We start from the raw sequence: 14332 nt of genomic DNA on the forward strand, positions 1-14332 counted from the left end.
GTGATGATAACATCAATCGCTTACATAGCGCTTTACACTGTCTGAGCTTACAACAATTCTCTGTAGTAGGGAACTTTTTTGCTCATTTTACATACATGGTAGTAATCATAATTGTTGCATGTCTGCTATGAGCATCTTATGCATGTGTGTGAGCTCATTTAATCTTTGCAGAACCTTTGGAGCTTGGTCCTTTTATATCTTCATTTTACACATGATGAAACCAAAGCTTACAGTGTAGCGCTCCTATCTGGAACATGTACTTGTATACCTCAGATGCAAGCTATTGTGACTATAATCAGGAGAATAATCTTTATTCTTTCAGTCTCGCTTTTACTTATTTAACAAATAGTTATTGAGCATCTACAATATTCTAAATGCAGCGGATACAGCAGTGAACAAAACATATGATAAACAAGGAAATAAATTTCTAACTCATTTCATGGAGGAAGGAAGAAGGCTACTTAGGGCAGTCAGAGAGGGGCCCTGTGAAGGTGAGGAGGAGGAATATTCCAACAAAGACAACAATTTCAGGGGACTGAGGGTGGCATAATAGACCAAGACAAGGCCAGTGGGCCAGAGTAGGGGTGAACAAGGCAAACAGATAAGGACCAGGAAGCAAATAATAAGTGTATGGGCTTGTAGGTAAACAAGGCATTTGGATTTTACTCTTAAATATAAAGGGAAGTCTCTAGAAGGTTTTTAGAAGATGATGGAATCTGATATGAGATTTAAAAGAATATTGTGATTCAAAGAATTAAATAATTACCCATGAGTTCCTACAGTATAAATGATTGAATAAATGGGGGTAAAGGGACCACTCTTTCTTAAAGAAGATGTGCAATGAATAAAGACACTTGGACAGGCCACTGTGTTCTGTTCCAGCTCTCTGTCTGGGGTTGGGGTGAAGTGGAGGGAGGGAGGGCTGAAAAAGGAACGAGGACATGTTGCGGGTGATGGAAATGTTCACTATCATAACTATGGTGATGGTTTTGCGGGTGCATACATGTGGAATTTTGAGTGATGAGCTTTGACTCATTTAAACATCAAATGCTTTACTATTTAATAAATATTTTCATCTTATTGCATGTCATGTAACCTCAATCAAGTATTTTTTTATTCAACAAATACACAAGATATATGGTGGCAAGCTCCACTGTGCACTCAACCCCAGCTACGCAGTTCTTCCCCCAGAAACAACCAATATCTTTTTTTACTTATGAAAATGATCGAAATTGTTAGCCTCGCTCTGTAACTTCTTTTTTTCTCACAAGATTATCTCTGCTCACATCAACTCATGTTGTGGTTTGAATGGTGACCCACAAAGAAATGCTGGTGACCTAAATCCCAGAACATGTAAATATGACCTTATTTGGAAAAAAAAAAAAGATGTAATTAAATTAAAGATCTTGAGATTATCCTGGATTAACCACTTGGGCCCTAAATCCAATAACCAGTGTCCTTATAAGAGACAGAAGAGGAAAAACAAAAGACATACACACAGCAAAAGCCCATATGAAAACTGAGGCAGTTTGAAGTAACAGCCACAAGCCCAGGAATGTCACTCATTGCCAGCAGCCACCAGAAACTGGAGGAGAGGCAAGGAAACCACATCCAGAAAGAACCAACTCTGCCAACACTTTGACTTTGGACTTCTAGCCTTCACGAATCCAAAAAGATATTTAAACTTCTGAAATGAATATATTTCTGCTATTTTAAGCCACCTAGTTTGTGGTTGTTTATTACAACAGCCCAAGGAAACTAATGCAATATGTAGTGATCAAGTTTCTTGTGTAGAGCTAATTCTCTGTTACTTTAATAGGACACAGTTTTTAAAAAGTCTATTCCCGTCTTATTGGACATTTTTATTTGCTTACTCAACACATGTTCATTGATCATGAAGTGAAGTTGTGAGCCATGTGGGATGCAGGGCAAGAGAGAATTTTCACTCTAATAAATGAGGTTGCTGGGGAGCATCCTTGTGCATAGCTATTGGAGGCTGTGTAATAGTTTTTTCTGAAGACTAGATTGCTGATCCGTGGGTGTCACAGAGGGAGTAATACTCCAAATATTGCACTTGTTCCTCTCAAACCCCATCCCCTCACTTCTCCATCCCTTGTGGTCAGACAGGACCATGTGTCTAATGCTGGCCAATGAAATGGCAGCAGAAGGATTGTGTGGTACTTCCAGTTGGACACACTGAGAAGCTGACTTGGGAGTCTCCTCTGTCTCTTCCACTGCACCAGCAATTGTGGAGGCTGCTGCAGCCTCTGTCAAACTGGGTGACCATGTGGCTTGGAAACCCTGCTGATCAGTTGGGATTATATCATGTGGACCAGCTCTAGTGTTAATCACTGACTCTTGGGGTCAAATGTTATGCAGAATGATTTTGCCTGCCTAATACACATATGGAACAGATCCAGTAAGATATATACAGATGGTTTCTGACTTATTGATAGTGCAATGTGTGATTTTTCAACTGCATGTGGCACAAAAGTGAAATGCATTCAATAGAAATTGTACTTCAGCTTTGAATTTTGATCTTTTCCCAGGCTGGTGCTATGTGGTATGATATTTTCTTGTGATGCTGAGCAGTGGCAGTGAGATGATCATGCCCAACTGTAGGCTAATGTAAGCGATCTGAGCACATTTAAGGTAGACTAGACTAAGCTATGATGTTCAGCAGATTAGGTATATTAAACGCATATTTGAGTTATAATATTGTCAACTTATGATGAGTTTATTGCAATATAATCTGTCCCATGATCTGCTGTCTGCAAGCGGAAACCCAGAAAAGCTGGTAGTATAATTCCAGTTTGAGCCTGAAGGCCTAAGCACCAGGGGAGTCAATAACATAAATCCCAGTCAGATGGCAGGAGAAGGCCATTGTACCAGCTCAGCAGGCAGGCAGGGAGGAAAAAAGGAGTGAATTTCTCTTTCCCCCAACTTTTGTTCTAGTCAAGCCCTCAATGGATTGGATGATTTCCATCCACATTGAGGACAATCTACTGAATCTACCAATTCAAATGGTAATCTCATTCAGAAACACAATCACAGACACACCCAAAAATTATGGTTAATCTGGGCACCCTGTGACTCAATATAATTTTATAATATAATTTTATATTTGCCCTATACAATTAACCATCCCAAGTACATGGCAGGCACATTTTCAGTTTTACCAGATATTTTTCAGGCTCCTTATCTCTTTCCAACCCTCCATCTCCATGGTCAATGCCTTTTTTTTCCATCCACCCCTTCAGCATCAGCATTCCTCAAGGGTCAGTCTTTGTTTCTCTTCTCTTTTCATTCTATCCTTTCTCCTTGACTAACATCATCCATGCTGCGGCTTCAATTCTCACCTCTGTGGCTATCCCCTGTATCCATTATGATTAGATTGAGTTAAAAAACAAACAAACAGCCCTGGCTAGTGTGGCTCAGTGGACTGAACACTGGCCTGCGAACCAAAGGGTCACCAGTTTGATTCCCAGCCAGTGCACATGCCTGGGTTGCGGGCCAGGTCCCCAGTTGCGGAGCGTGAGAGGCAACCACACATTGTTTCTCTCCCTCTCTTTCTCTCTCCCTTCCCCTCTGTCTAAAAATAAATAAAATATTTTAAAAAATAATAAAAATAAAAATAAAAAACAAACAAAAAAAAAAACAGGAAACAAAGAGAAGAAATAAAAGAGAAACAGTGGCTTAAACAAGAAAGATGTCAGATCAGATTTCACTTATGTTCTTGATAACCAGAGCGAGTTCTGTTGAAAGGCCTAAAATTCCATGTGCTTTGAGCCTCACAGGGCCTCAAAGCCCTAAGCAGTCCCTCGCACCCAGTGGGAAAGTCTCCCCTCCTGGCTAGTTCCTCTATTAGCCAGACCAGCTGCACCCCATCTGGTCCTCAACCTAATGGTTTTTACCTCTCTGCCAACCTAAGAAATTATCCTAATGAACCGATCACATCCTGCAATGGGAAACAGAGGTCACTCCACCCTTTTGTTACTACAAAGCTTGCCTCCTACAGTCCCTGCTTCTTGACTCTGCTCCGGAGTACACCGCCCCCATGTGTGCAGTGTCCTCCTCTGAGCTGTGAGTATCTGTGAGTAATAAACTAATACTTATCTCTTCTATCTGTTACAGAGTGGGGGTCTCCAAAAATCCCCGGAGTCTGCAGGTTGGGGGATGGGGAAAAGGAAACAGCTTTTAAGACATCTTTACATGACTATGGCTAGAAGCTTAGTGTCTCACTTATGCAAATGAATTTGGTTCTTCCCAGGCCCCAAGAAGATGGGAGGGGTTTTGACCGTGGAATGGTACAGAAAGAGCTTAGAGTCTGCGCAAGGTTCTGTGAATGGTCAGAACTGGGTACCACACCCTCTGTATCAGGGAACACCTTCAGGGGTTTAAAAATAGGCAGCAGACATTTTAGCTAAGGATCTCTGTGTGGCTTTGAAAGGAAAGGGAGAACATCATGCATCTTTGAAAGGGCAAAGGGAAAACCATGCGTGATCCAGTGCAACATGGCACATGTTTTCCTGGACTGTTATACAGAGACTGCTTACATCGTACCCCGGTTTCCTGAAGGAGACAGCTGACAGATAAGGGATGGGGAACTTCTGGGCATGTTTTTGGCTTCTAGCTTTTTGAGGAGCAAGGGAAGTGCTGGGTCCTGTGGGAAAACAGGGCTCTGAGCTGAAGTGCTCACTGTCCTCCCCAGGTTGGAATATTGTAAATAAAGACCTGTTTTCTTCAGTACTAGTCGTTGGGTTTTACACCACGGTGCCACATGAAAGAACCCCCTTTCGCTCTGTAATATATCCAGTGTTAGGTGTCATGTGTTTGGCCATCTTGTACTATTCCCTCCTTCACCAATGAGGTAAATAGGTGGTGATCAAAACACTGGTTACTCCAAGGATGGCACAGCCTTCCATGGTATGTGAGACTCAGGTTGCTTCTATCTTGTTGCCACACCATTCAAGGCGTTTATTCTCAAGTTGACATCATGGCCCAAGATGGCTGATGGAAGTTCCAGTCATCACATCTTGTTCCAACAGTAGGAAAGATAAAGGCACCCAAATCCTCAAAGTTATACATACCACTTCTGCTTATATCCTGCACCTAGCTGCAAGGGAGGCTGGGAAGTATAGTTTTTTTATTCCAGGAAGCTTGTGCCCAGCTAAGTAGCAGTGGTTTTATGGATTGGGTCCAGACCCTGAAAGGCCCGTGTCTTGAGCTTGGATGCTATCAGAGGATAAGGAGGGGTGGGCCTAAGGTCAAAAACTGGTTCTGAATTAAGACTCCTCCTTTTCTCTTCTAATGGGAAGATTACACTTCCCATCAGCCTCTCGCTCCCTCCCACATCAACCACACTTTCCCCACCCACAACAACCAAATAAGACCAGATTCCTGCAATAGCTGCTCACAGTTTTACTGCAATTGTTGCTTGTCCCCCTGACTACAGTCCTTCCTACTCTGAGATCAGAGCCTTGGGGTAACTGAGAGACACCAACCCTCCCTTCCCATGCAAATCTTCTCACACATACAGGCAATTCTAAAGGCATTCCATAAAGGTGTACTAAGTGTTGATTATGCCAGAATCAACATTGGTCAACTACACTCCACCTCTGTCCCTACAGAACTCCATGCTTGGCTGGACAAGGCAGGACAGGGCAGGACAGGGCAGGACACGATTGAGCTGGGCTGGGTTGGGTAAAGGAATGGGAATTTGTTACAGGGATATAAGGCCAGAATGATGGTTAGGTTCTTAGCCAATCAGCACATTCTATCACTCTGGCCACAGGGACTGGTTCCCGATGAACATGTGACCAAAGTTAGGCCAATGAGATTGAATCTTGGGGCTTTCAGCCTGACTACAGCTGGAGATATCTTGACACCACACAGAGAAGCCTGCTGGTAGAGCAGAGAGGTAGAGAAAACTTGTCATAAGATATCACTTGGGCCTCTGGATTCAGATATGCCTGAAGAACACCTCCCCCAATATTTTTTTCATGAGTCAGTAAATGCTATTGTTTGCATAAGTTAGTTTGGTTTGGGTTCTCCATGCTTTGCAACTGAAGTCAGCCTGCCAGAACCTCAGACAGCTAGGTTCTCATTGCTGCTTCCCTGGGACTAGGATCTGTGCAGTGTAGTTCAGTATCTTGCTGGGACTGGCCCCCTTACTGTGCTACACAATGTCAAACTAATGGCCACCTGTACCACATGGGGCTGTGTTCTCTTCTGACCAAGGCTAAGACCTGTCACCTGCCCCAGCCCTGAAGAGCTCTGAGGGCCGCCCCTCTCACAAGGCCACATAGTCCTGGAAAATGTGAGCAAATGACCACCTCTTTGGGGCCAAGTTTCCACCTCTGTGGAAGGGAGAGTCACACTACAGATAGCCTCTTTCTCCACCATTCTCCCATATTTTGGTCCCTTCTTACCACCCACCTGATGTGTCTCACTCCCATCTCCCCATGGCTGCCCCCTTAGGCCTCACCATCAGGCACCTATATCTCTTTAGGACTGAAGCCTGCTCTATCCAAAGTGCAGTGGAATTCGGGCCCCTTGGGGGCAGCCCTCAATCAGTGACCGATAGAGGGAGGTACAGGGTCAATATCCCCAGTTCCTTTCTCCTCAGGTGAATGACTCTGAAGTGTGTGTCTTACACAATCTCCTAGTGTTTCCCAACATGACAGAGCCCCAGTTGCCTATGGCAGGAAACTGCCTGATTGTTACAGAGTGGGGGGGTCTCCAAAAATTTCCAGGGCCTGCAGATTGGGGGATGGGGAAAAGGGAACAGCTTTTAAGATGCCTTGGCATGACTATGGCTAGTAGCTTAGTTTCTCAGTTATGCAAATGGTTTGGTTCTTCCAAGGACCCAAGAAGATGGGAGGGGTTTTGCCCATGGAATGGTGCAGAAAAAGCATACAGAGCCTGCACAAGGTTCTGTGAATGGTCAGAACTGGGTACCACACCCACTGTGTCAGGACGCAGTCAGGGGCTTAAAAATTGGCGGCAGACATTTTAGCAGGGAGAACACCATGCGGCTTTGTGGGGAAGAGAGGAGATCCACGCGGTTTGCAAGGAGGGCAGAGGAGGACTCCATGCGGCTTTGAAACGGCAAAGAGAGAACCATGCGTGATCCAGTGCAACAAGGCACATGTTTTCCTGGACTGTTATACAGAGGCTGATGACATTGTTCCCCAGGTCCTGAAGGAGACAGCTGACAGATAAAGGATGGGGAACTTCTGGGCATGTTTTTGGCTTCTAGCTTTTTGGGGAGCAAGGGAAGTGCTGGGTCCCGTGGGAAAACAGGGCTCTGAGCTGAAGTGATCACTGTCCTCCCCCGGTTGGAATATTGTAAATAAAGATCTGTTTTCTTCAACACTAGTTGTTGGGTTTTACACCAAGGCACCACGTGAAAGAACCCCCTTTCGCTCTGTAACAGTTTTGGAGACCCCCAGATGGGACTAATGGAACCTGTAGCCAGGTTCCCTCTGTAACATGATAACAAGAGCAATGATTCACCCAAATTTGACCAGGACTAAGGGTTTTCTGGGAAACAAGATTTTGACTGCTACAACTGTCAAGTTCCAAGCAAGTTGATAATGCCAGTGATCACTCATTGATTCGTGACTGCTCCCTTCCTTCCTTGTCACCTCCCCACTTCCTTACAGCTTCCTTCTCCAAGAAAAAATACACTCAATCCTTGCATCGAGCTCTGCTTCCAGGGGATCCTAACCTCCTTCATGCCCTTTGTGCAGCCCATCACCTCAGCCACTGAGCACTTGTGAAGGTCAAATGTGGTCTTAGAACATTCTCCCTGCTACTGGTTTTGACTTGTGACAACCCTTTGAGGAAGGGTCTGCTGTCATCCGTATTTTATATGTGGGAAAGCTGGTCAGGGCAGGTAAAGTCACCCCACTAGCATGTGGCATTTCTCAGGGATCAGATGTTATCAGCACCAGAATGTTATCGGTGATTGGACCTCAGTTCTGCAACCTCAGTACTTGAGCTCTGGCTAAGAAAGCATTCAGAGCCAAGACCCAAATACAAGCAAAAGTTTATTTAGAAAGTCACTGAGGTAGAAGTGAGCCAGCTGGGCTGTGTGGGCTCAGGAAACAGGTTACAGAGGCAAAAGGAGGGTCCTTACAACTGAAGAGAGAGAGAGCAAGGATATCTGTGCCTGAGGTAAGGGGGGCGGGATGCTCTAGAGAGTGCTTGAGAGACAGCCAAGCTGGGCTCTCTGTCCTGAGGGATTTTATGCCTTCTCTAAGGGTGGGGATCTTAGGGGAGATCCCAGGAGAGGACCTCAATAGAATATTCATTAGCTTTTCCAGTTGTGTCCTTTCAGGGTCACGGTCTCTACTGATTGGCTGGCACTTAAGGGAAAGAGTCATTAGTCATTGCAGCTGGTCTTGTCATCCTCCACCCTAAACTCGCTACTTTTCTGGGCCTGGGGCTGAGACAGAATTGAGCCAAGATATTATCCATAGGGATTAATGCTTAAGGGAGTGGTTGTGTAAGGGCCAGCAAGGGAGTCAAATGAGGCCACTCTTTGGCCCCTTATTCCTCCTCCAAGGGGGTCTACCATATGACTAGTGACAAGCCAGGGGAGGAAAGGTCAGGGGTGGGTCCAAGACACAGGACCAGTGGTATGAAAGGTCAGGAGGTCTAAACCAGATGACCAGCAATATGCTAGGGGAGGAAAAGTTACCCTGGGGCTGAGGTCCTTGTTTTCCCAGTTCTGCCAGTTGCTAGGCACCCAGGGCTTTTGACCCTGGTGACCTTCTGTACCTGTCCCATCATCCTTGCTCCGCTCATGTCTGTCTAACTGCCTACTGGAAGACCAGGGGCAGAGACCAGTTTCCTCACCTGGTGTCACACACTGCTGCTCTGGCATCAAGGGCCTGGGATGTGCCAGCTACTGTCTTACCGCTTCATAGTTTCATAGGCATTATCTCATTTAATTCTCACACCCATCCTGGGAGGTGAGACAAACTTTCACTTTGTAGAGTGGGAAACCAAGGCCCAGAGAGGTGGCTGAGCCCAAGTTCAAGTCCAGGCAGGCTGGCACTGAGTGCACATCCTTAACCACCAGGCTGATGCCTCCATATGTGTAATTTCCTTTCAGGCGGCAGCTGTGGCTATTTGGAATGGGGGGTGGTGTGGCTGCCAGGGAGGCCAGCTGGTGGGGGGGGGGGTGCGCCAAGATAGCAGACCTAGCTGAGAGCCTCCAGGTTGGTGTCTGAGCTGGCAGGCTGAGCACAGGCCTGCCCTGACCCCTTCTGCCAGCCTCAGTTCCCTGGGGACCCTCCAGTGGCCTGAGTATCCCCTACTCCTCTGTCTCCACCCCTACTCCTGCGGTTGGCCCAAATACCATACAGGGTGAATCTCAGCTTTCCCCCAAACATTCCTTGCTCCCGTGGCCTGGCCCAAGCTGGCTTAGGTTACACAAGCAGTTTGGGGAGGGGGGGCTGGAGGGGGACCAAGGGGACAGGCTGGCCTTTCCTCACCACTCCCAGCAGCCCACCCACCCTTCCCAAGGCATGCAAGGGGAGGGGGGCAGCTCTCTTGAGCCCCTGGGGAACAGGCTGCAGGGAGTGTGTCCTATGCCGAGATGGGGGTCAGTGGCAGCTAAAGCAGAGGCTCCAGGAGGTGTCTGCCTGGTTTCCATTAGGAAGCCCTGGTCGGCAGCAGCTTGGGCAAGACAGCTGAAATGGGGCTGGCTATGGTGAGGTGGGGCGGGTGAAAATATGAGCACCCCCTGAGGGATGCTCCTGTCACAATGGTGACCCATTGCCAAACCTGGGGACACCCTGACCTGTCCCTCCACTCCAGCTGCTGAGCCTGCTGCTGCTGCTGCTGCTGCTGCTGCTGCTGGGCCCCCCAACCACCGATGGCATAGAGGATGCAGCTTTCCCCCACCTGGGGGAGAGCTTGCAGCCTCCGCCCCGGGCCTGCCCTCCGGGCTGTTCCTGCCCCCAGGATGACACAGTGGACTGCGATGGCCTGGACCTGCAGGTGTTCCCCCACAACATCACCAGGGCGGCTCAGCACCTCTCCCTGCAGGTGAGGAGTGGGGACATTGCAGGGGTGGGGTGAAGTGGGATGAGCATGGGAAGTGCTGTAATTGAGAGGGGACGGGTGGGGTCCACATGCAGGGATACAGCATTGGGCATGTGGGTCTTGGCATTGATGGAAGCTGGTCTTGATGAGTGTTGGAGGTGGGGGAACAGGTATTGGGTGTGGGAGGGGTTAGGTTTTGGGAGTGTAGGGGGGTCAACATCTTGGCAGTTATGGGGTTGTCTGGGCTGAAAGTGATGGGTGTCAGGAGTCAGCTGTAGGTGTGGATGGGATGTTGCAGATCAATGTCTTTTTGGTTAAGGGGTGATGAGGCATTTGTAATCAACTATAGGGGTAATGGGGTGTTGGGGCTCTCTTGCTTAGTATGATGGGGAGCTGAGGGTCAGGGCTGGGGGCTTGTTGAGGGCTCAGGGTCATCTGGGTCAGGGGTGTGAATGTCCCTCCCCAGAACAACCAGCTCCAGGAGCTCCCCTACAATGAACTGTCCCGCCTCAGCGGCCTTCGAACCCTCAAACTGCACAACAATCTCATCTCCTCTGAGGGTGAGGGGACAACAGGAGGCTGCCCCTCCCTGGCTTGGTCCCAGCAGCCCTCTCCCTCCCTCATGCTGGGTCTGTGGGCAGCTCTGTGGCAGTTCCCAGAATTGTCCTTTGCTGAGCAGGATGGAAACTCAGGGGATGGGAGGGAGGGGGGCTGTGGCTTTTGCGGACAGTGGAGGGGAGTGCCTGGAGGAGCCTCTGCCAGTCCCTGGCCAGAAGCCTGGGGTCGGCTGGGAGCACAGACTCCCCCTGCCCCCTACTAGGCCTGAGGTCCCCTCAATACCTGCCCTGCTCCCAGGCCTGCCTGACGAGGCCTTTGAGTCCCTCACCCAGCTGCAGTATATCTACGTGGCCCACAACAAGGTGAGCCCCCCCAACCCCCCACCCTACCCTAGCCAGATCACACAGCACACAGTGCAGAGGGTCAGCAAGGGGTTGGAACGTGCCACCAGAACCAGCATGCTGTGCTCCCACAGCTCTCAGCAGCCCCCCAGTTTCTGCCTCGTTCCCTCCGAATAGTGGATCTGGCTGCCAACCAAGTGACAGAGATCTTCCCACTCACCTTTGGGGAAAAGCCAGAGCTCAGGTAGCCCCTGGCCCAGCCCAACCCCCAGGCATCAGACAAGCCTAGGTCAACCCCCACCGTGGGGGTCTGAGGGAGGTCATGAGCCTACCCTGGGTGGTCTGGGGGAGACAGGACACTGGATGCTCTGTCTGAAGAACTACACACACACACACACACACGCGCGCGCGCAAAGGCAACCCTGAGCTGGGGTGCAGAGGGGGAGTGGTGGGGAGCCAGGGGGCAGGCTGGTGACCGGAGCCTGGCTCCCATTAGGTCTGTGTACCTCCACAACAACCAGCTGAGCAACGCCGGCCTACCCCCCGATGCTTTCCATGGCTCTGAGGCCATCACCACCCTCAGCCTCTCCAACAACCGGCTCAGCTACCTGCCCTCCAGCCTACCACCCTCTCTGGAGCGGCTCCACCTGCAGGTGCCCCTCCTCAACTCACTGCCCTCCGCGCCCCCTTCACCCCTCTCCTGGCAGACCCTTCTGCCTCCTCAAAATTCCAGCAGTCAGAAATATCTTTCTGAGTCTCTCCCACTGGCATAAGCCCGTCGCAAGTGCTCTCTGAGCAGCCTCGCTGCAGCCAGCTCCTCAGCTATCACTCTCTTACCCACGAGGCTTCTGTGGCTCTCCACTGCCCTCTATTCCGGACCCTGGGCATCATTCTCTCCTCCCTTCCCAGAACAACCTCATCTCCAAAGTACCCAGAGGAGCCCTGAGCCGCCAGATCCACCTCCGTGAGCTCTACCTCCAACACAACAGGCTGACGGACAGTGGCCTGGATGCCACCACCTTCAGGTGGGGCCTGAGACAAGGTGGGATGGGATATGGCCTTGTGCTGGCAGTAGGGGCTGAGGATTCAGGGTCTGGGGCCCCCACCCTTTGTCCCCCTCCTTTATATCACTCCTAACCCATGGCCTCGTTTGGTGAGCACCTACTGTGCGCCAGGCTCGGCCCAGGACCTTGCAGCCATCCTTGCTCCCAGCTACCCTGTTCAGTCATCTTGTTATCCATCATCACAGCTGCTGTCTGCAGATTTGGACCCAGAACTCTGTCCTGGTCATTCCCACATCTAATCAATCCTCAGGCCAGAACAAGCCTTGATCATCCCAAGTTTACCTCCCACCCAGATCTCTCAACTTACCAACCCCAAAGTTGGAATTTCCAGATGACATCTCAGCACCACTCATCAGTCCTCCTGCCCCCCATCAAAGATCTATCTGGTCCCTGACACTGGGTGCCCAGATCGACGCTGACCCTCTCTCCCACCAGCAAACTGCACCGCCTTGAGTACCTGGACATGTCCCACAATCAGCTGGCTGCAGTGCCTGCCGGCCTGCCCCGCACCCTGGTGGTGCTGCACCTGGGCCGGAACTGCATCCGGCAGGTGAAGGCAGCCCGGCTGCGTGGGGCAAGTGGACTGCGCTACTTGCTGCTTCAGCACAACCAGCTGGGGGCAGCCGGGCTGCCTGCAGGGGCACTGCGGCCGCTGCGGAGCCTGCACACGCTGCATGTCTATGGAAATAGACTGGAGCGTGTGCCCCTGGCGCTGCCCCGCCGCCTGCGGTCCCTGGTGCTGCCCCACAATCGTGTGGCTGCACTGGGTGCCCACGACCTGGCTGCCGTGCCAGGCCTGGCAGAGCTCAACCTGGCTTACAACCACCTGGCCAGTGCCCGTGTGCACCGTCAGGCCTTCCACCCACTGCGCGCCCTACGCAGCCTTGACCTTGCCGGCAACCAGCTGACTCAGGTGCCCACCGGTCTGCCTGCTGGCCTGCACACCCTACGGCTGCAACGCAACCAGCTGCGGACCCTAGATCCTGAGCCGCTGGCTGGTCTGGACCAGCTGCGGGAGCTCAGCCTGGCGCACAACCGACTCCAAGTGGGTGACATCGAGCCAGGCACCTGGCATGAGCTACAGGCCCTGCAGGTCAGGTGTTAGCCACACTCACTGTCCCGACGGCCCTTCCTCCTGCCCGTCCTCCTGCCTGACCAGGTCTTCTTCCACAAGGCCCTTGGATAATGCCACAGAAAAAGCACCCCATCGGAGGGTAGAGGAGGCTGGCCTTGGCGTGGATGGGTCAGATCTAGCCTCCAGGCCTTTGGCTGTGCTGTCCCTGCTGCCCGGCCCTCTGAGACACTCCCTCCCTCTCCCCAAGTAAACACTGTGGCCTCTAGCTCCTGACCACTGTCGATTCCATAGTTTAAATCCTCTGGGTGTCAGGCACTGTTTTAGGCGTTGGGGATGCCAATGGGCTCCTAGCCCTGGGCATAAACACCCTGGTTAGGGAGAAAGCAATGAACAACTGTAGGTAAATGATGAGTGTTAGAAGGGCATGAGGACATGGATTAAGTGCCATCCTCATAAATAATTGGATTGTCTCCCACAAGGTGGGAACCTATCTGTGTCTCTAGCACCTATAGCGGGGGCTGCCTCAGAAAGGACTCAGTTTACCTCCATCAAGTGGAGAAATTCAGGAGCTATGAAGAGGGTCTGAGGGAGGAGGCAGAAGGACTGGGCTTGGCATGGAGGGGAGGAGGGCTCGGAAGGAGGTGGTTTGAGGCTTAGCTGAGCAGTTGGCCTGGGCCCTGGAGCCACCACAGGACCCTCTCTGCCTGCCTGCCCAGGTGCTGGACCTCAGCCACAACAAACTGTCCTTTGTGCCTCCTGACCTGCCTGAGGCCCTTGAGGAGCTGCACCTGCAGAGCAACCGCATCAGCCATGTGGGCCCCGAAGCCTTCCTCAGCACACCCAACCTGCGTGCCCTCTTCCTCAGGTGCGCTCAGGACGGCTGGGTAGATCCAGATGGGCAGAAAAGGACCATGGTGGGTTGTGGAGGACCCCAGGAGGCCCAGGGTTGGGGTCAGGATGGCCGTGGCCTCCTACCCTTGCACCTGCCCTCATGCCTGCCTCTTGGTCCAGGGCCAATAGGCTTCACATGACCAGCATTGCGCCTGAGGCCTTCCTGGGCCTCCCACACCTGCACGTGGTGGACACAATGGGTAATCCTGAGCAGGTTCTGATCCAGCTGCCACCTACAGCACCACAGCAGCCACGGGCAGAGGGACCCTGACATGAGGGGCCTGTCAGAAGGGCCCAGACCTCTAGGTTTCCACTGGGCTATGGATGAAGGAGACAGTGCCCAC

At 50.8% G+C, this 14332-nt stretch overlaps 1 protein-coding gene across 1 annotated transcript; it reads left to right on the forward strand.

The window, feature by feature from the left end:
* The first annotated feature begins 9764 nt into the window (after positions 1-9764).
* PODNL1 (podocan like 1) lies at positions 9765-14259 on the forward strand. The gene is given in 10 exon segments (XM_090288947.1): positions 9765-9839; positions 9841-10062; positions 10526-10619; positions 10915-10979; positions 11093-11202; positions 11455-11611; positions 11868-11983; positions 12458-13115; positions 13814-13962; positions 14109-14259. Coding segments are annotated over 10 exon segments (1797 nt in total).
* Positions 14260-14332: the final 73 nt, after the last annotated feature.

The sequence above is a fragment of the Furipterus horrens genome, unplaced genomic scaffold, assembly GCF_987537825.1.
Source record: "Furipterus horrens unplaced genomic scaffold, mFurHor1.1.pri manual_scaffold_10, whole genome shotgun sequence".
Taxonomy (NCBI): domain Eukaryota; kingdom Metazoa; phylum Chordata; class Mammalia; order Chiroptera; family Furipteridae; genus Furipterus; species Furipterus horrens.